Source organism: Rhineura floridana, chromosome 3 (genome assembly GCF_030035675.1).
Source record: "Rhineura floridana isolate rRhiFlo1 chromosome 3, rRhiFlo1.hap2, whole genome shotgun sequence".
Lineage (NCBI taxonomy): Eukaryota > Metazoa > Chordata > Lepidosauria > Squamata > Rhineuridae > Rhineura > Rhineura floridana.
This window is the reverse complement of record NC_084482.1, coordinates 19,436,547-19,458,329: the sequence shown is the minus strand read 5'-3', so window position 1 is coordinate 19,458,329 and position 21,783 is coordinate 19,436,547. Positions and strand designations below refer to the sequence as shown.

General features: G+C 44.0%; 2 protein-coding genes across 8 annotated transcripts in view; both read left to right on the top strand.

Moving 5' to 3' along the window:
* Positions 1-1,514: 1,514 nt before the first annotated feature.
* On the top strand, positions 1,515-16,351 carry INPP1 (inositol polyphosphate-1-phosphatase). Of its 7 annotated transcripts, none has more exons than XM_061614784.1 (6): positions 1,515-1,584; positions 4,015-4,221; positions 9,254-9,314; positions 11,637-11,837; positions 13,383-13,557; positions 15,422-16,351. In XM_061614784.1, exons 2-6 carry the CDS (start codon positions 4,018-4,020, stop codon positions 15,915-15,917), a joined length of 1,137 nt encoding a protein of 378 aa, XP_061470768.1. In that variant the 5' UTR covers positions 1,515-1,584; positions 4,015-4,017; the 3' UTR covers positions 15,918-16,351. The 7 variants fall into 7 exon arrangements, with proteins under 7 accessions (XP_061470768.1, XP_061470767.1, XP_061470766.1 ...); XM_061614783.1 differs by lacking the exon at positions 1,515-1,584 and adding an exon at positions 1,661-1,942; XM_061614782.1 differs by lacking the exon at positions 1,515-1,584 and adding an exon at positions 1,662-1,938.
* Positions 16,352-20,414: 4,063 nt separating this feature from the next.
* The window catches only part of ESYT1 (extended synaptotagmin 1), a 71,089-nt gene continuing 69,720 nt past the window's right edge, over positions 20,415-21,783 (top strand). The window contains exon 1 of the mRNA XM_061614745.1: positions 20,415-20,653. The gene's annotated coding sequence lies outside the window, so the exon portion shown is untranslated. The remainder of the gene's footprint in view (positions 20,654-21,783) is intronic.

The window sequence follows — 21,783 nt, the reverse complement described above, 5'->3', positions numbered from 1 at the left end:
ATGGAGTCCCAAGAACATCTGGTTCCCCTTCCCTGCTCCAGCCCTATGACATTAAATAGTCATTTCTGAGTTTTAGTAGGATATATTCATGGACATCATCCCTCACCATTGACCATGGTGATTGGGGCTGATTGTAGTCATAGCCCAAAACAGCTGGAGAGCACCAGTTTTGGAGATGGCACAGTATTCATTCTTTATTAACAGTTTCACTCTAGGGCTGAAGTCCTAACCCAGCTTTCCTGGGAGTAAGCCCTATTGAATTCAATAGGACTTCTCGGTAGACACAGTTAGGATTGCACTTTGCAGGTTTTCCATTTTAAAGCATATAATTTCCAACACATATGGAATTTTCTCCATAGAAATGCTAAGGGATAAAGTGACACCATTCCACATCCATATAAAACCTTGACCAATTATAGACTAAAGCTGTAAGACTAATTCCACTTACCTGGGAGTAAGCCCTATTGAATTCAATAGAACTTACTTCTCAATAAATATGTTTAGGATAGGTTTGCATCCTCCCTCAGCCATGAAGGTCGCTGGGCGGCCTTGAGTCAGGAACTGCCTCTCAGCCTAATCTACTTCACGGGGTTATTGGGAAGATAAAATGGGGAGAACCATGTATGCCACCTTGAGCTCCTTGGAGGAAAGGTGGGATATAAATATAATAAATAAAATAATAATTCCTCATTCAGGCTGTATCTGCAGATCTAAGCTGAAAAAGGATCAAGGAAAGCTAAATAAGAAATTAGGAAGTGACTCATCACTGAGAAATGTGAAATTATGACACAGTGCTTTTGACCATGTACCAACAGAATACTTCTTCTGCAACAGGAAATAAAACCACAATCGATCTAGGGTTAACATATCCTAGCTAGCCTGAAAGCCTCCAAGTAGAGGCCTTTTTTTTTTTAAGGATACAACTGTAACCTTAATAACTAGAGAGTAAACCTAGTGAACACAGTGGGATTTACTTCTGGGTAACCATGTAGAGCCCCTATACAGCTCCTGGAAATTTTAGGAACAATAATATGCAAAGAAGACCTTTCTCTTCACATGCAGTGACTTCTAGACATGCATGGGCCTTGGTACCTCTTCTCTTAGAAATGGAGGCTGTTAGAAATAGAGGCTACTTGGGAATGATTCTCATTTAACTAAATGTGATTTTCTTCAGAAATCTGATTTACTTCTGAGTAGTTATGCATAAGATTGCATTGTAATACTGCAGTCCTATGCTGCTGCAATCCTATGCTGCAATCCTATACAAATTTACCCAGGTGTTGTCCTATTTAACACAGTGGGACTGTCTTCTGAGTAAATCTGCATCTGACTGGACTACATGCCAGTAATTTGCAAATAGTGTGCCCAAAGTGCCCATTCACACAGGAGGCTGTCCACTGTGTCTCTGTGCGATTTATTGCTCTGGCCTTCTTTTCCATCAACCTTGGGGAGGGGTGAGTGACTGAATCATTCCATCATTTCTAAGGCAGATGCAGCAGAAAGCAGGATTATCTGCCCGCAGAGGAGGCTGCCAGCTGCATCTCTGCAAGAACTGCTGTGAGCTGGCCTCCTTCCAACCAGAAGGTAGCGAAAACCAGTAATTCAGGCAAAAAAATATTTTTGCCGGTGTAACAGCCGAAGCATGCCTCCATTGTTACCGGGGGTGGGGGTAAATCAAAACCGTGTCTCAGCTAAATGTGGAAAACACTGAACTGAACGCTGGGTCGCCTGATGTTTCCACGCCCCTGCGAGGGGCTGAACATAGAATCACATGTTTCAGGTCAGGACAGACTTGGGAAGCCGCCTCCTTGCCTGGAAGGGTTTGACGAGGGCGCCCACGGGCAATGAACTACGCACGGCAAGCCAGGAGGCGGTGGTTACTGCGGAGGGGAAATCGCTAGAACTGCGCTGAGCGCCAGAGTGAAGGGAGACGATCTGGTAGGTGAGAGACAGACTGAGGGAAAAGGGAACGATGCGCCGCTTCGCTTTCCCGAGTACTTTGGTTTCCCCCAGACTGGCCCAGCCAGCGAGAGAAGCGCCAAGAAGGAGGACCACGAGTGAGGGACTGACTGCCCAGGGTCATTCAGGTCCTCCAGCGGTGCGCCTTTCTTAAGTCTCCTGCCTTGCCCTGCCCAGGCTAGGAACGGAAACTGCTGTGGGGCGCGGTAGCAGGCAGAAAAACAAGCTATCGAATGCCTTGCGATCTAGCAGTGAAGGCATTAATTCAAGTGACGTGGCATGTCGGGGTGTTTAGGGTGGGGAACTGATTTGGGGTCCAGCGGATGTGTAGAGTGAAGGGATGAGCTAAGTAGAGCCCCCACCCTAAGCCAATCTCCCCCCTCCCGCGGAAAGAACTTAAAACGGTGGTGTTTGGGAGGCACCGTTGTGTAGTGGTTAGAGTGTCGGATGAGAACTGGGGAAACTCGGGCTCAGATCCTCACTCAGACATGAAGCCTATTGAATGACTATGGGTTATTCAGTATCTCTTAGCCTGACTTACCTCACAGGATTGTTGTAAAGGCAAAAGGTCCTTGGAGGAATGATGGGATAAAAATGTTATGATTCATAACCTTAGGGGGGTGGTACTGAATAGAAAGGTCAAAATCTAGGAGGCGTAGTCATGGTACCATGGGCTATGAAATACGTGATCAAGGATGCTTTGAAAATGCTAAAGAATAGATAATTGCCCCTTTTATTAAATATTTATAAGCATAGTGAGGAATTCTAGAAGTTCACAGGAAAGGACATCCAACCCACCCCATTGTTTCCTGTTCCATTGTCTCCCTCACTGCCCCCAAATCAAACTGTGTAACCTCCCTTCCTCCATCTCTTTCCCCCCCCCACCCCCTCCACCCCAGTCTATGGCCAAGGACTAAAGAGTGGATTGTCAAGGTTTTACTCTGGAATGTTGCACTTAACCTACCTAATGTTTGGCAGTATATCTTTTTATGATGGAATTGTGATTGAGAGATAATCATAGCAAACGAGAGGTGTGCCAGGATATTGGATGCGGTTGGCATAAGGCACTTTTTTGCCACTCCATCTGTATGATAAAGGTGCTAACTGCAAGAAACACCGGTGAAAGGACTTTTAAGAGCTCATAAAATATGGTTTCCCCCAGCAAACTACTATGCCTCTATCCATTATTGTCATCAGATAATAGAAGCCTGGGCTAAATCCCAGGGCCCTTGTTGATAGTTAACCTTGTTCTGGCCCTGTATTGAGGGGTGGGATGGTATATTATGGTCTCCTTGCTATAAACGTCTCTTAACTCTCCTTGGCAGAAAGTACATGCTCCTTCCTTTAGTGTTGTGCAGAGCATCAGTGCATGCTTACTCAGAAGCTGAGTGAACATGTACAAGATTGTAGTGTTAATCTTTCTCTCTGCCCCCCCCCAAAAGTAGCACTGTATGTTTCTAGTTCTCTTTTCAACCTGGCTAAATGTATTACACTGAAGCAATTAAACAGCAACACACACACACACCCTCTTACTGGGACTGTGTATGTGTGCTGGTGGTTGTGCAATCTATGCATTTTTGCTTGGAACTAAATCTCACTTTGTTCAATGGGGCTTACTCCCCATGAGTACAAGATTTTAGCCATATTTATTCATGTTTTCATCCTGTCCGTTCTTGAGGGAGCTCAGACATGCATACAAGGTTCTCTTCCCACCCCTCCTTTATCCTTCCAGCAATCTTGCAAGGTAAGTTATTAGGCAGTGAGAGAGTAACTATTCCAAGACTACTAGAGAGCTTTGTGGCTGTCTGGAGATTTGAACTTGGTCCAAGTCCAGCACTCTAACCACTATACCATGCTGACTCCCACTACACCCCAGGAGATAGAAAAGTAACCTAGGAATCCTGTCTCCTGCATCAGTGACCTTATCCTCTGGGCTCCAGGCTTTGAAACTAATCAGCCAGGATGGGGTTTAGGATGAAAGAATGTGACTCTTGTGCCTCCCTCTTGATTTCTCCATCACAGTTGCTTTTCCCTTCCTCCTTTCCTTGTCTTTAGGCCATGACAGCTCTTCTGAAGAGTCTGCTTGCTGCCTCAGAGAAGGCAGCCAGCATTGCCCAGGTGTGTCGCCAGGAGGAGGCGCTCTTCAGCTTGCTAATTGAGGAGAAGAGAGGAGCAGACAAGAACAAAAAGTTCCTGCAGGACTTCAAGACTTTGGCAGATGTGCTGATCCAAGAGGTCATCAAGCATGATGTGGGGGAAAAGGTATCTGCTGGGAAAGGGGCCCCATTGCTATGGGATGGGTAAACAAAGGCATTTCCAGGCCAGGGGTTAGAGGAGGTGTACATTCTTCCTCTAGGTCAGCCTTTCCCAACTAGTGGGCCACCAGATGTTGTTGGACTACAACTCCCATCAGCCTTAGCCAGCATTGCCAATGGTCAGGAAAGATGGGAATTGTGGTCCAACAACATCTGGTGGCCCACTAGTTGGGAAAAGCTGCTTAGGGGATGGGGTAACATGGTTCTCTTCCTCCCCCCCCCAAAAAAAATATTGCAATTGGCTGCTCCGTTTATCCTAAATTGTAACTGCATTAGGATCTGGGGTTGAGCTGGAACCATAAGAACTTAGGATGCTGCTTTATACTGAGGCAAGAGCCAGTATGGTATAGTGGTTAAGGTGTTGGACTACGACCTTGGAGATCAGGGTTCGAATCCCCACACAGCCATGAAGCTCACTGGGTGACCTCAGAGAAAGGCAATGGTTAACCCCCTCTGAATCCTGCTTACCATGAAAACCCTATTCAGAGGGTCACCATAAGTTGAGATTGACTTGAAGGCACTCCATTTCCATTTTTTATACTGAGACTGTGGGCACACTGCTTCAAAAGCAGCTAGAATGGGTTTTTTGGATGCGTTTTGAAGCAACATTGCCCTCTGCTGGCCATACCTCCCTTTCACTGCTGCCTTCAGATCTTTCAGGACTGCCTACAGCAAAGCGTTGGGCCAGTCGCCGCCTCTGTCTGAGCCTGCAGTAAAGCGTGTACATTGGCCACACCTGGAAGACAAAGGGGTTGATCTACCAATCAATTGTGAAACCTCCCTGAAGCTGAATTTAAAAAAAGAAATGCATTGGAGCTGATTGGGCAACGTTTTAAAAGGGGCGGAGTTTAACTAGCATTGTGTGCCCCCGTTTTGAGAAAAGAGAGTTAGAGACACACTGGAACTGGCAGAACAGTAAGTGGTGGATTCGGTGGTGGGCTAGATGAGGGCCAATAAACTGAGTCTGAATCCTGTGGGTTGATGGTTCCCGAGTTCAGATAATTGGTCAGTTGCCTGCTTAGGATGGGGTCGTATTCCCTCTCTAAAAGCAGGTCCGTAGTCTGGGAGTGCCCCTAGATCCATCTTTGTCGCTAGAGGCCCAGGTGACCTCAATAGCTAGGAGTGCCTTTTACCAGCTTCAGCTGGTAAGACAACTGAGGCCATTTCTGGACTGGGATAGCCTGACCACTGTTGTCCATGCACTGGTAACCTCCAGGTTGGATTACTGTAATGTGCTCTATGTGGGGCTGCCCTTGAGTTTGGTCCAGAAGCTGCAGCTGGTGCAAAATGCGGCAGCAAGACTGCTCACTGGGGCAGGGTATCGCCAGCATGTCACCCCACTGCTGAAAGAATTGCACTGGCTGCCCATTTGCTACCAGGCCAAGTACAAGGTTCTAGTTTTGGTATACAAAGCCCTATACAGCTTGGGACCAGGATACTTGAAAGACCATCTTACCCAGTCTATCACTGTGCTCTGCACGTGAGGGCAGGAGGTCCAGTCTGTACAACACAGGAAACGTACCTTTAGTGTGGTGACACCTACCCTGTGGAACTCCCTCCCCTTAAATATTAGACAGGTGCCATCTCTTATCTTTTCAGCACCTATTGAAGACCTTCCTCTTCCAACAAGTCTTTTAAGTAGAGAGCTTATCCCAGTCCGCATCTGTGTTGGAATTGCTTTTTAATATGTTTTTAAACCTTTTCTTTAAACAATGTGTTTTTTTAAGGTGTCTTGAGAGCTTTTTAAAAATATGTTTTTAAATATATTTTGTTTTACTGTATTTTAAAGTCTGTTTTTAGGATTTTAAAGTGTTTTTAGTGCTTTTGTTTGCCGTCCTGGGCACCTGTTGGGAGGAAGGGCGGGATATAAATCCAATAATAACTAAATAAATAAGTGTGTCACTACCCTAAGACAGACCCTTGGTCCATCTAGCTCAGTATTGTCCACACTGACCGGCAGCGGCTCTCCAGAGTCTCTCCCAGCCCTACTTGTAGATGCCGGGGACAGAAGCTGGGACCTTCTGCATGCAAAACAGATGCTCTTCCACTGACCTATAGGCCTTTGCAGTGGCTGAGAACAAGCCATGCTACTACCAGCCACAATGAAAGTGGGAGCAACCATGTGCCTTCATCCCTCACCTGTGGGAATAATAATAATTCATATTTATATTTTTTTAATGTATTGCAAGCTCTTCACATGATAATCCTCAAAATTACTCTGTAAAACAGGCCAGTATTATTATTCCCATATTGCAAGTTGAAGCAGGAGGCTAAGACTGAGGGAACAATGGCTTGCCCAAGAGCCAGTGTGGTGTAGTGGTTAGAGTGTTGGACTAGGACCTGTGTGACCAAGGTTCAAATTCTCATTCAGTCATGATGATCACTGGGTGATCTTGGGCCAGTCGTCCTCTCTTAGCCTAACCAACCTTACAGGGCTGTTGTGAGGATAAAATGGGGAGGGAGCAAACTACATATATCTCCTTGAGCTCCTTGGTGGAAAGGATGGATATAAATGTAATAAATAACAAAATGTAGTCAATTCTTGGCTTAGGAGTGAGATTTTAAATGAGGGAGGGGACTTTTCTGGGACACAGCTCAGTTTGTTAGCCACAAGGTGGTGCCTTTAGACATGGGGTTCAAGACCTGGATCTAGTCACAAACTGGAGGGGGGTAAAGTTGTTCAAGTTACCAAGGACATTACAGAAATCAGATGGACATGTCACGGCAGGACCCATCATTCCAATGCTGCTATGCATTAAGGAGCTGTGTGTGTGTGTTATTGTTTTAAACAATCTGCTTAAAACACACCTAGATTTCGGGATGGGCAACCAGTGGCCTAGGATCTCAATCTGGGGACTTTATCTGGTCACCAACATAGACCCTGCTCCCAAAGCCCTCCCCCTTGTGCATCTTAACCACGACTTCCGGCAAAAAACTCTTTACGCTGCTCATCCCCACTGTGAACAGCAACACATGATTTCTGTCAGAGTTCCCCCTATGTGTACCACGGCTACTCATTCTTGTGTGTGAGTTGTGGTGAAATGGGAGCGAGCAGCTGAGGTGGATAAAGGGAGAACTTGACAGAGCTTCCTTTGGTGTATCTATGAGGCAGGGAGAGCAGCCTCTTGAAGGGCCCAAGATACACATGAAAGGTGCTGAATGGCCTCTTTCTGTGACTGCAAAAGATTGAGGGTTCTCCATACTCCCCTTTGTCCGTGAGCAATCCAGAGTACCTATATGGCAAACGTTGTGGTCACCTGTGCTTCCACGGTTTCTGCCAGCATTGGGTCTGAGATAGGCGGACTACTGGTTTGAGATCCCACCAAAGAATATACTTATATCTAGGGGTATCTCGGGAAAATTGATTAGGAACTCAGCAGCAGAAGATCTTATATTTATTAACGTATAAAACATACACGTGATGCTATACATGGCTGTAACCAAGGAATCCGAGTTCTAGATGAAAACAACATGTTTCAGGGGATGTATACCATACAATACATCACATTACATTCTCTGTCAGTACAATATGTAATGGATTTCCCTCACCCTTGATGTGTGTGGATCTACAGCAGTCTTGTGTTCTCCTGACCAGGCATGACCAGCGCTGGTAAAAATGTCCTGGGCTGACTGTCTTATATTTTATTTATTTATTTATTTAATTGCACTTTTAAACCGCCCTATAGCAACAAGCTCTCAGGGCGGTGTACAAAAAGATAAAACCACATTTAAAATACGAACAAGTGTGGATTACAGCATACAATTATAAAACATATTTAAAAACAAAATTAGAATACAAATTAAAATAAAAATTACAATTACAGTTTAAGTTTAAAATTAAAATTAAAATTAAGCTTAAAATGCCTGGGCAAAGAGGTAGGTTTTTACCTGGCGCCGAAAATATAACAAAGAAGGCGCCAGGCATATCTCATCTGGTAGGGCATTCCATAATTCGGGGGCCACCACTGAAAAGGCCCTAGATCCAGTTGCTGTTCTCCGGGCCTCCCTATGAGTTGGGACCCGGAGAAGGGCCTTAGACATCGAGCGCAGTGAACAGGTAGGTACATAGCGAGAGAGGCGTTCCATTATATAGCCCCTCTTATCTAAACAATCTTGTCTGTGATCCTATCCTGGCTGGATTAGCTGTTGTGCTGTCCCGACTGCATTTGCTGGCGGTTTTACTATGCAAGCTTTGCTGAGCTGTTACTAGGCAGGCCTGGATGACTCAAAGTCAACTAGCCCATGGTCACTAGCACACCTGCTTAGGTCCTTTTGCAGTCAGACCTGGTGGCTGGATCTGCATGTTGCTAAGAAGGCGGTCCGGCCAGCAGTGACATCGACCAGAGATGCACATTTCCTGCTATCAGTATGTTAACTTTATAGGGAGAACATTGGCTAGGTTCCCAGAAAGAAAAAAGAGGACCAGAAAAAGAAAACAAGAATAAAGGAACAAAATAAAGTGTGTGTGCTACTAGCAAGAAAAAAATCCATATGCCTCTATATTACTGATTTTCATACATAAATACATGACAGCAGATAGTTCATAATGGCCAAAAGAGCGGAAAATATAGGGAGCTATAGGCTCAGCCCATAACACACAGTAGAAAAAATGCTGTGGCCTCTTCTTAACCTCACTGGGAAAGATGAAGATAAAGAGTCCTTTTTGCCTGGTGTGGGATTGTGTTGGTGGTCAGAGACAATGTTGGCCCGTTCAGCCCTTGCCTAGCTCAACCTAAGTTGCCAGTTGGAGGCTGCAAATTATAGCTGGGATTGATCTGAGGTACAGTTGCTGTTTTTTCCTGGTCTAGTAGATTTTAGCGTGGGATGGAGCACTTCAGAATTGGTGAGACCAGAATAGCCTTGTCTTGGATCAGGCAGCTTGTTTTGGAGCATGACTAAGCCACCTTCTCTCTTCCCCCCCCCCGCCCCCTCATTTTCTCTCTTCCTGCCTTTTCCTTCCCCATTGTTGCTGCTACCAGTTTCCAGAACTGCAAGATCATATTCGCGGTGAGGAGTCCAACAAATTTGAAAATGGCCTTGGTGAGTGATGGTGTCCTTGATTGGTGGGGAGAGTGCATAATATGAGTCATTCCTCTATCAAATCCATGGTCTTCTGTGTCAACTTTATCTTAATCAGAATCAGTAGCTGATCCAGCATCTTCCACCACTGCATACTGTGATGAATTTTCCACTTGAAATTAGACCCTCTTTTCTGTTCATGCAGTCGCTTCCCCCACCTCCAGGCCCCATTCCTCCCCCCAGCAAAACACTTTTCTGAATTGCATTAGACCTATTTTGACGGCTAATGTTCCCTTACCCTGGTCTCGTTCAAACATTAAGGGAGCGCACTCTTCCCATCAACTTGTCTGCTGAGGAGCCCCTATGCATTACTTCATGTACCTTCTTAAGATCTATATAAAAACTGACTTTTATTGATTGTACTGGTGGTTATTTAGCTTTTTGCTTCATTGTTTTTAATGTTCATTAACCCCCAAACCAAGATAAAGTTAATGCTTAATGTTTTTAATTTACATTTTTATTTTAATTTATATCCCACCCTTCTTCCCAAAAGAGCCCAGGGCTGCAATGTTCTATTGATATCAATGGACTAAAGTTGGTTATGCCTAACATGCCATTAGTTTCAATGGGACATAAGGTCTGGTAACGTTGGAATTGGCAGCTTTGACCCTTTATTGCTGTGAGCTGTGATGTATCAGTTCTTAAAAAAACGTAACTCCAGTGCTTAAAAACCTGCACTGGTTGACCATTTGCTACCAGGCCATGTTCAAGGTTCTTGTATTAACTAACAAGGCCCTTGGGCCTGGGATGCCTCGGGGACCACCTGATCCCTTATGTCCCTTCGCAATCACTAAGGTCTTCAGGAGAATCACTGTAAGTGGTCCCCCATGGCTCAGATGCTTGGCTCATACCCACCAGGAGCCATGTGTTTAGTATTGTGCGCACAATTTTATGGAACTCCCTTCCAGTTCAGGTCAGATGAGCCCCCTCCTGTTGACCTTCCATCATCTACTGATTTTTTTTTTTTAGTTCCAGCAGGCATTTTAACTGAATTCTGATTTTATCACTTTAACTCATTTTTATTTTAATTGTATTGAATTTTTTGTACACCACTCAGGGGTGTGTATAAATGATCTAAATAAAATAAATAAATAAAACTAGAATAGATGGGTTGAAACAAACAAACAAAATTACTAGACTCCCAATTTCTTCCTTCCCATTCCAGAATGTCCTTTCAGATGTCATTCAATGAAAATCTAGCTGTCCAGTGTGATACAGAGGCAGCCTTGATGTTGCTAAGGCACACTCTAGCTCAGCCTTTCCCAACCAGTGTGCCTCCAGATGTTGTTGGACTACAACTCCCATCAGCCTCAGCCAGCATTGCCAATGGTCAGGAAAGATGGGAATTGTGGTCCAACAACATCTGGAGGCACACTGGTTGGGAAAGGCTGCTCTAGCTCCTGGGCAAAGATGGGGCATAGGGAATTTCTGTCAGGTCCTGTCCAATGAGGCTGTGGAGGTCTCTTCCACCAATGAGGGGCCTGGAGAAGAGATAGCCAAGAGCTATATAATTAGTGCTACTATTTTCTAGGTACTCATCTGCAGGCCAGGCCTATCCTATCCCATCTCTTCATAGATGGGCAGGCTATATTGTAAAGTTGGCCCTGCCTAACACAAGGAAGGAAAACTGTGGCCCTCCAGATGTTGTAGGACTCCAGCTCCCATCAGCCCCAGCCAGCAAGGTCAATGGTCAGGAATGATGGGAGTTGGAATCCATGAGGGCCCCAGGTACCCTATCTCTGGCCTAACAGTAAGGGGTGGGCATGTAGCTCCTGCACTTGGATGGACTGAGGTCAATAATTGGGGGTGGAGTTAAATGCATGTGCTCCCTGAAAGATCCTGTCAAGAAGCAGCATACAAAATTTATTTGCGCTTTCAATATGCGTGTCAGCCGTATTCACGTGCTTGTAACAAGATACACATAGGAGCATAGGAAGCTGCCTTATACTGAGTCAGGCCAGTGATCCATCTAGCTCAGTACTGTTTACTCTGGCTAGCAGCAGCTCTCCTGTGTTTCAGGTGGGGGACATTCCCAGCCCTACTGGAGATGCTGGGGATTGAACCTGGGACTGTCCGCATGCAGAACAGATGTTCTACCACTGAGCTTCTCTTGGGAGTTCTTCTCCAAGTGGCATCTTTGCAGGCCAAATAAAACTCAGGTCCAATCCACAGGCCATCAGTTGCCCATTTTTGCCCTAGAATAGAGGGATCTGCTCTGCCTCCTGGGCAGGAGTCTAAGGAAAAGCCCTCCAGCCTATTGAACTTTATTTATTGGACTTGTAGGAGAGACTGTGGTCGTCCAGGTTTGTCCTACCCAACAAGAAACTGCTGCCCTGCTGGGAAAAGTCCTCAATCGGAAGCAAGCAGCAGCTGAGCTGTTGGCTGCGGCTATTCATCAGGAGGTGGTGCTTTTGGACCCAGCACTGGACAATGTGGCTGTGACTATCTCCACAGAGAGCGTGGCTGTGTGGATTGATCCAATAGGTCAGTAACATTACAAGAGAGGATGCTCGGTTGGACTCCAGAGGCCACCAGGAAATATTAGTGTGGACTCCCTTGGACCTCCCTGTGAGGGGATCGTCCTCCCAAAGGATGAGTGCTGAGCCTGGGAACTGGATTACATAAGACAGGACAGGAATAGCCAATGTGGGGCCCTCCAGATGCATTTGGACTATAACTCCCATCAGCTCCAGCCAGCACGGGCCACAGTCAGGGATGATGGGAGTTTCTGAACATCAGAAGCGTATCACATCGGCTACCCATTAGACAGAAGCTACCTGTACACTCAGTCAAACTATTGGTTTCTCAGGTCTGGTACTGTCTGCTCTGATGGCAACGGTCTTTTCCCAACCCTGCTGCCTCAGTTCTTTTGGGTCTCTTCAGAGCCTGTGTTGGCACAACCTAACACAGGGTACATCTATGTACTGTAAATCCATTCAGTACGTCTATATGTGTAAATCCAAGCATGTGACTTGTGAATGCTGCTTGGAGATACATGTATCGTATAGGGAACTGTGTTTGGTTGAAGCTCCATGCCAAGCATGCACCCAGTGGTAAATTCAGGCTGGTTGCTGTATCGTGTGAAACTGCCCTTTAACTTGGGGTGGGGAACCTCAGGCCTGAATGCCAAATGCAGCCCTCCAGGACTCTCTATCTGGCCCTCAGAACTCTCCCTAGGCCACACCCCTCACTGGCCTGCTTCGCACCCTGGGTGTTTTTGCCTGGCTGGAATATGTTCTTGAATAATGCCTCTTGCTTGGCTGGATGGAGGATACAGAGGCATGCATGTGTATAGAAAGTAGCCTCCTGTACAAAGGGAAAATGAACATTCATTGCTGTGCCCACATTTGCCTCTGGCCCCGCATACCACCACCATGTGGCCCTTGGAAGGCTGCCCAGAAAGGAATGCAGCCCTTGGGCAGAAAGGGGTTCCCTAGTCCTGCTTTAGGTGGAGTTACCAGGGACTTAACCTAGGATTTTCCATATGCAAAGCGCATGTTGTACCACTATGCTACAGTTGTTGGTGTGGGATGCCTGGGGGATACAGCTTCTGCTATCCTCCATCTGTGGGACTAATATTATTGATGACAGTTGGCTGAGGCCCATTCAGCAGCCTGCAACTCCCTTCTCACTGCACATGGGAAGCTGCAATACCAAGTCCAACCACTGTCCATCTAGCCCAGTGTTGTCTATTCAGCCTTTGCCAAGCTGGTGTTCAGATGTTTTGAACTACAATTCCCACCAGCCTTAACCAGCTGATGGAGTTGTGGTCCAAAACATCTGGAGGGTGCCAGGTTGGCAAGCCTGGTCTACTCTGACTAGCACTGGCTGGCCAGGGTCTTTCCCATCACCTGTTACCTATTTATTTTTCTAACCAGAGATATTGGGGATTGTACCTGGGATCTTCTGCATGCAAAGCATGGGCTCTGTCACATGGGCCCCTTCAGTGCCTGCATGGAAAATAGCACTTTAGCCAGCAGGGGCACCCTGACATCTACTCTGGCAATCTCATGGGTTCTCTCTCCTCAGATTCTACCAATCAGTATATCCGTGGGCATGGCAATGTGATGCCTGTGGATGGCATCTACCCTTCAGGGCTACGCTCAGCGCTGGTGCTGATAGGGGTATACAACCGTCACTCAGGCGAGCCCATCCTAGGCATCATCAATGAGCCTTTCTTCCAGGAAGAGCTACCAGCACACAGGTAACAATAGCACCACCAGACACTCTTGCACATGTGGGCCCGGCTGGCAACCCCTTCAAGTACTAACAGGCTTCGCCCGTAATTCTAATTTTTAAAGATATATCATCATGCATGCAGACAGAAGATAGAAGAGACTTTGCACAGATTCACTATGGTGAAGCTTTGTTTAAATTCATGTTTGCTCTAGAGAAGTTGCTACCTTTCACTTCCACCGGCCCTATGAGGTTTTGAGGGATTGTAGCGCATGTCTGCTTATGGAGCCCATCCAACGCAGGGCTGTGCCTCAGTGGTAGGGCACATGCTTTGCATGCAAAAGGTCCAGGTTCAATCCTTGGCATCTGCAGGTACAGCTGGGGAAGACTCCTGGTCCCAAACTCTGGAGAATTGCTGCCTGTCAGTGCAGACCAGGGGTCGCCAGTTGTTTTGAACCTGAGGGCACATTTCAAATGTGGAGAGAGTTGTGGGGGCAGGGGCATGTGGCATAACACAAAATTAGAGAATAGTCACGGTGAAGGGTTTCCCATAATTGTATTTCCACACTAGAAAAGGCTTGACCTATTGAATTTCTGCGTGCCATACAGCTGTTAAAGGCACAACAATCCTGTCTTTTCCCCAGTGGCAATCCTGAACCACAGCTTAGGCTGCCATGCTGTACCCACTAACCCATTAAACACACAGAGACACACAGAGTAGAAATGTATACCATTGCACTATTAAGTTAACTATGCAGTGAATTCTTAATGAGTCCCTACTATTTAGCTCCTGCAAAGTAGGAGACGTGCCTAAGCTTCTTTGTAAAGTTTTTACATTTGCCTTTTAGGGGGAGGGGGATTCTTTAATATTTACCCAAACTTAGTGTGTAGTGGTATTTGCAGAAAATAATTTCTAGGCACTACCTGATCTCAGGCAAACTTAGCACAGTAAAAATGCATCCTGGTTGCTAGGGGAATTCCAAGGACTAGAAAAAAAAGACAGGAAAAGTGCATGAAAAGGGGGGCAACACAGCAGTATCTAAACAACTCACTTATCAGTCACAGCTCTGACTTTCCTCATTAGCTAATAACTAAAATGAAGGAGAAAGTGGAATAGCCCCTGACTGGCAGGAGCAGCCAGGCTGGCTCATTTCACAGCAACGGCTTAGAAGGTTACCTTTACTTTTTGCTTCATAACTTTCTTCCTAGGAGGGCTAGACACATTCCTTTAAAAATAATAAAAGCTCAGATCCTTGGCTACCTGCTGGGGGCACCACTGAAGGCCTTTGCAGGTGCCATGGTGCCCACAGGCGATGGGTTGGTGACTCCTGGTGTAGATAATACTGAGATAGATGGACCAATAGTCTGACTTGGTATAAGGCAGCTTTCTATGTTCCTAATGCATGGAAACTGCAGCCGTGCAGACATTTTTGCTACATGCGAAGAGTGTACTGTACCTTGTCACTTATGAAGACTCCAACTCTCCAACAGTCTGACTATAAAAATACCCTGCAGAGCTGATTCCAGTACATTTTGTCCCATCCCTTAGAATACTAGATTCATGGAATGTTTGAGTTAGAAGGTACTTTTGAGGTCATCTGGTCCAAGCTCATCAATACAGGATGCAAAAGGTATTCCAGGCCACCATTCCAATTGTGTATTTTGGTTCCAGTAAACAATGTGTTGCAGTCTCATGTTTTTCCTTTCAACTCCTGCAGCATTGATGACACCCGTGCACCAGTCTTCCTTGTACCTGTATCAAGATTTTTGTTAGGCATGAGAAAAGGGGCCACAACTGGTTTCTCACTCCACCAAGTCCTGCTACATCATGAACCCCAGTGCTTGTCCTAGCAAGCCTTCTCTGACTCTTGTTTTCTTTTCTTTTTTTGCAGGTGGCAGAGCAAATATCACTGGGGCATCTCATACGAGGGTATCCACCTGAGTTCACTAAACCGGCCCATGCTACAGGCTTCCCCTTGCGTTGTCCTGAGCAGCAATGAGAAAGTGATGCTGCGGAAGGCCCTGGCCCCCCTGTACGGGGAGCGGCTATTCTTTGCCTCCGGTGCTGGGTATAAGATGCTGTGTGTGGCCCTGGGCCTTGCAGATGCTTATGTGCTCTCAGAGGGCAGCACCTTCAAGTGGGACTCCTGTGGCCCCCATGCCATCCTGCGAGCCCTCGGTGGAGGCATTGTCGATCTGTCAGAGGCCTTGAAGGCTTGGCGGGCTGGGCAGCGCAAATTGCTGCCAGAACTGACCTACAACAAACCTGTGGAGGGGGCTGTGGGTGCCGACCACTGGGCCAACCAGGGGGGGCTTGTGGCCTACGTCTACCGTGAGCATCTCGAGGCTGTGATGGCCACACTTGCAGCTGCAGCTGACACCTTCTAAAACTCCTCCTCCATTCCGGACATTTTTGCCTCTGCACGAGGGGAAGAAGCCAGTTCCCAAGGAAGAGTCTCTGACCTCCTCATTTACCAAGGGACCAATCAATAACAGCTAAAGGCTGGATCAGCATGGGATCAGGTTGGCGTGGATGTTGTACCTATGACTTTTAGCATTTCTGTGCTCCATTTCCTCCATGTGCAGTGAAGAGGAGCAAAGTGGGCGTGCATCACTCCTGCATGGCAAACCATGGTTTATGGCTTACCATGACATGCAAACAGTCAGAACCTTTAACTTCTGGTGCATGCAGAGGGAGCAGGGAAAATTTTGAATTGTGCCCTTGCCCCATCTTTGGTGCTTTGCTGCTTTTTAAACAAGTAATATACATTATGGGTAATGTAGTAAACATGCCTTGGGACCATTAAATAACTTCCAATTTATATTTGTTTTAGCCCTCACTGTTTATAGCATCTTGCATGCTGCGCTGTGTCTGTCATTGCTTTAAGCTATCTGCTGCACAAGCATGTTTTCTGGGGTGCATCATCTGCTCTCACTACTTGTGAAGGGCAGTCTGGATTATATATAGCTTGATCTGTGAGGGCTAGAACAGGTGTGCAGAACCTTTGGCCCTCCAGATGTTGCTGAACTACAGCTCTTGTCTTCCCTGGCCATTGGTCACACTTGCTGGTGCTAATGGGGAGTTGTAGTTTAGCAACATCTGGAGGGCCAGAGGCTCCCCATATCTGGGATAGTCGGTGGATGGTTCTGCTTCCATGTTTGGAAGACTGACTAGATGACCTTCAGGTCTCTTCCAGCTCTATGAGGAGTGTCTACGCTGCAATCTTACTTAACTAGTTTATGTCATTTGATATCTAACAAGGAAACCTGTTTGCATTTGAGAGAATCTAGACTAGGGTTCTCTAATAAAGAATTCCTCAGGATGGAAAGTACCGTGGTAGATGAAATAATACAAAATCAAAATAAGTGTGTGGCATGTACTGTGGATATGCACTGTGATTCTGAGAATACTCTCCCGAAATTTACAGTCATATCAAATTGCAGCCCATCCAGAGTGATTCCTCTTTATAGTTCTGCATGAACTGAATTTCATACAGAAAAACTGATTCAGTTTCCTGGGAGTCTTTGTGTTTATAAAGCATGTTTCCAGCCCTTGTGACAGGGATGGGGAATCTGTGGCCTACCAGATGTTACAGGACTACAACTCCCATCATCCCTTACCATTGGTCATGCTGGCTGGGGCTGATGGGCATTGAGAGTCCAACAAGATCTGAAGGCTACAGGCAGGCAGTGTCAGGAAAATAATTCTGGGCAGGGAGGGAAGAAGGCAAGGCTATAATTAATCCCTTCATGGCCCTAATGCCACCCATACTTCAGATCATAAATTGTTCAAAATGGCCAGGGAAGATGAGAGCCGTAGTTCAGTAATTCAAATAGGAAAATAAAAGACGATCAACTGTATGCAGATGCACTTATGTACATGATTTCTGTAATTTACTTTGAACACATATGTGAGTGTTCTTAGTGCAAAATATGGTTTAAAAGTTTGTTTTTACTTTTTATAGTAGACAGTGTTTTAATAGTAATAAATTGTACCCAAGAATGGTATTGCATAGAATATCCTCAGATTTTTATTTTTAAGTTGATATGTCTGGAAAATTAAACACAGCATGATATTCCACTATTATAAACAACGTGTTTGGAAAAAGTAAGTACCAGTTTCTTTTCTATCATGGAATCCAACTTGCAGTAAATAAAATATTTTCATTCTGAAGGTAATTTTTTAAAAAAGCCAACTCATCATGTGTAGGGGTTGTTACCTTGATTGGTGGGCACGAGTGGTGTTTCCAGGCATACACTGGAAACTTTTCTGCCATTTTAATTCTCATTTTTAAAAAAAATTTTAGCTATGTGTTCCTCCGCCTAGGCCAGGCACAAGGCGGATATGACTGATCTCTGCTGGTACAGCAGTAGTGTGTCTTTCCCCACCCTGGCATAATTAGTGTATTGTATATGATTGCTCTCCACGTACTTTATACCTCTAGATGTTTCCTTGTTAAAATGGTCAAAATCAGAAAACGATTTTCACTACCACTCTTATGGGCTATATTTTCCCTTTTACTCTTTGAATGATCAAGCATAATCTCAAGAGAGCTGCTTGTAAGGAGCAAATTTTTCCAACAGCAAAGTTTAGAGCAGCTGAGACAAAAACAATCATTCTTAGGAAATTAAGTCACTTGAGAATGAAATCTAAAATAATATATTTTTAACAGTGCAATCCTGTACTGAGTGCAGTGGGACTTATTCCCAAGTAAATGTGTAGGATTCAGCCTCAATCTGGATAAAAAACCAACTTTGTCCAATACTGGTCTGAAAGGCCAATGTTGATTCTTTGGCGATCACTCGTGGCCAAGTAAGATTGTCTTCCAAGATAAGGTCTTTAACAGTAAGTGACTGTGGAGGCCAATTCTGGATCTACACAGCCTCCCACAGTGAGGACATAGGTTTCTTTTTTTTTTTTAATAATTTTTTTATTCAAATTTTTTAAAAAAACAAACAAAACAAAATACAACAACAAACAAATAAAGAAAAAAAATAAAGTAAAATAGTTGACTTCCGATTTGTCGCAGATCAGCTATAAGTATATAATATATATCAAACCTGTCCCTTAATATATACATACAGGATCACTTTTCTCCATAGGCTATCTTAATTAATCGTCTAATCCCAATATCATCATTTTATTTTGATCTTTCAACAAAAAATCTAAAAGAAGCTTCCATTCCTTAAGAAATGTGTCTATCAATTTTTCTCTAAGTAAACATGTCAATTTATCCATATTCAAATTTTCAAAACCAAAACAATACAAAAAGAAAAAACACAAATCCATAACTAATACAATAAAAAGAAATATATATATATATATAAAAAAATTGACTACCAATTTATCATAGTTCAACTATAAGTCTATAATATATAACAAGCCTGTATCTTAATAGCTTATAAAATCACCTTCCTCCAGCAATTATCTTAATTGGTTACAAATCTCATTAACATCATATCATTTTATTCTTCCACAAAAAGTCAAAGAGAATTTTCCAATCCTTGAAATATATGTCCATCAATTTTTTTTTCTAAATAAACATGTCAATTAGTCCAACTCATCAAGTCTACTAGATCCAGTAATTTCAAATAGCTCTTCTTCCATTATCCGTATTGGTTCCATCTTCCATCTTCCATCTTTACGCGCCCAATAGTCTTGCTGTCATAGTCATATAATAAGAGTCTGATAGGAATTTCCTTTTTCATAGATATTTTCTTGCCATCAGTTCCAAACGTATCACTGAAATATTGTTGCTAAGCCGCATCTCTGTTCCTCTTTTTTACATGATACACTAGCACATCTCTTAAAGATTTTTCCATTGACACAAAACAGGGATTAATTCTGTTAGCTTTCTCCATTTCAAGTTCCATCAAGACCTTCCAGTCCAGGAATTTTTTTGAACCGATAATATCTTTATCTCCAGTCTCTTCAATTCCTTCAGGGACAGCGCTGAGTTCCAAACCGTAATATTTATCTCCAGGGTCCATCACCGCCAGAAAATCCAAATCTTTTTCCATGTCCATATTTAATCCAATCTCCATAGTTTGAACCTTGCCTTTAGTTTCTCTTTCATCCTTTTTTGGTTTTCCAGATCTATCTTTATTCTCCTTTCTCATAGAATCCTGAATTTCTTTCAGCTCCTGTCTCATTTCATCAAGTTCAATTCTCAACGCTTGACTATTATTTCTCAGTTCTTGTTTTATTGAATTAATCCCATTCATTATTTTCTGAAACATGTCTATAGATAAAGTCCCTTCTTGTACATCCATGATCTTCTTAATTGTCATTCCCAAAGCCAAAGGAACAAAACTCCTTCAATGTCCCAAGCAAAGAACAGTTTATTTCTTTATCCAGTTACAAAGGAGTTAATCTTTCAAACCAGCTAGCGTCACACTCTGGACAGCCCTTATCTCTTATATGCCCAGAAGTACAAAAACAACCTTAGTTCTCAGCGTCCAGATAGCTAATAACAAAAAGAATGAGCAGATTCGTTAAAAAAAAAAAATAGATCAGAAAAAATAGTCCCGGACATATGTTACCCAAAAGTCTTATAAATCAAAAAGAAAACCCGCATCCTTTGTAATCTTTATAACGCTATTTTCCATGTCAGCTTTCTGCAATAATAAAAAAAAAAGATAGGCTATTTTTATTTTCTTCCCCCTTAGTTCCGTAAATAAAAAAAAAAAAGGAAAGTTTTGGCTCACCCAGGTTTCTTAATTGCTGGATCTTTGACAAATCTCTGTAGCTGTATAGATAAGAAAATAATAAGCATAAGACAGAAGAATGCTTGCCTGTTAGGTCGTTTTTCTTTAAAAAAAAACAACGAATCACTTTTTTCAGCTGAGCTTGGCTAGAAATCCTCGCTCCGTCCGAACTGCTGGAAGACCTTCTTTTCACAGAAGATTCTGACGAATTCCAGTCTCCAACAATCACAACAAAGCTGTGTGGGAAATCTCACGTTTCTTCCTTATCCGGAAGAAATTATTCCCAGTCAAAAAAGACCCTTCTGACTGGATTTAGAACTGAAAAAGTTTCATCCAAGACGGGAGCCCAGTCTCAGAGGCTGCACAGGCGTAGGGATCCTCCTGGGAAGTCAGGCCCATGAACGTCACTAACAGAGGTCAGTCAATGTTGATATATGCAGCCTGACCCCATGAAACAACATTTCAGTGGAATGCTGGGAACTGGCTTTTCAATATATAGAGACAGAATAGTGAGGTATGTTGTCACTCTCCCTGAGCACAAGAAACAGAATGGTTTAGAAATGTTAATTACTCCAAAAAGCCCCATGGCCACTGATGTAAATGCCACTCCTTCCCATTTGAAGTAGTTAGCAGTCCTGCAATATTCTGCCACTAGATGGCATGATAGCCCTTGGGTTATATTTATGTACCAGCAGCTGGATTGAAGGCCTGGGGACAAGCTTTTCACCTATGACACATTAGCCTGGCTTGATTTCATATTAGCTTGTTGCATATTCTGTTTAAACTAGGAGGCCTCTAGCAGAAAGGTGGATGTAATCAGATCTGCTGTAGGCTTCTTTTAAAGGAAAGGGCGCCAACCTTGTATAAAAACACACTTATGCATCATGTAGAGTGACATCTGTTGTTCCTGTTGAGCGGATGATTTACATTGAACCTAAGCTATTCAGTGCAAATACAGACTTTTAATATACTGCAACCTGAGAATCTCAGCTTTTTCTTAAAAAGAAAAAAAAGTTTTGAAGAAGCAAATGTCTAATTACCGTGAAATCTGATTCCTAACCAAGTGTACAGAAGTAAATCCTATTGAATTCAGTGGGGCTGACTCCAGGTTAAGCGGAGTTAGGATTGAAGCTGCAGTGGTGACTGATGAGGAGCCTGTAGCTTTCTAGCTGTTTTGGACTACAGCTCCCGGTCAGCCTTAGCCAGCATGGCCAATAATTAGGAATTATGGGAGTTGTGGTCCCAACAATATCTGAAGGGCCACAAATTCCCCACCCCTGGTCTAATCCTTATGGCTGTGAAGTTAGATTAGGTGTTGTAGGAAATATCAAAACCCCACATGGAGGTTGGGGAAGATTCTCAAATAAGACAGAAAGTAGGCTTTAGTATCCTGCATAGTTGCTTGATCCTTCCCATGGTTAACACATGTAACATAACTTATGCAAAAATATGCAAATATGCTTTACTTGCACAGTGTAAGTGGGTTGCAGAATTCAGTTTTTCTTGGCACATAAATTTATTTTATTTTAAAGAATATTGTACTGTA

What these genes read in the sequence shown, in the direction of transcription:
- INPP1 (XM_061614780.1), top strand. Translation starts at nt 2,193, where the DNA reads ATGCCTTGCGATCTAGCAGTGAAGGCATTAATTCAAGTGACGTGGCAT. An exon ending in GGCATGTCGGGGTGTTTAGG is followed by an intron (nt 2,256 to 4,014) that starts GTGGGGAACTGA and finishes CCTTGTCTTTAG; the next exon opens with GCCATGACAGCTCTTCTGAA. An exon ending in AGCATGATGTGGGGGAAAAG is followed by an intron (nt 4,222 to 9,253) that starts GTATCTGCTGGG and finishes TGCTGCTACCAG; the next exon opens with TTTCCAGAACTGCAAGATCA.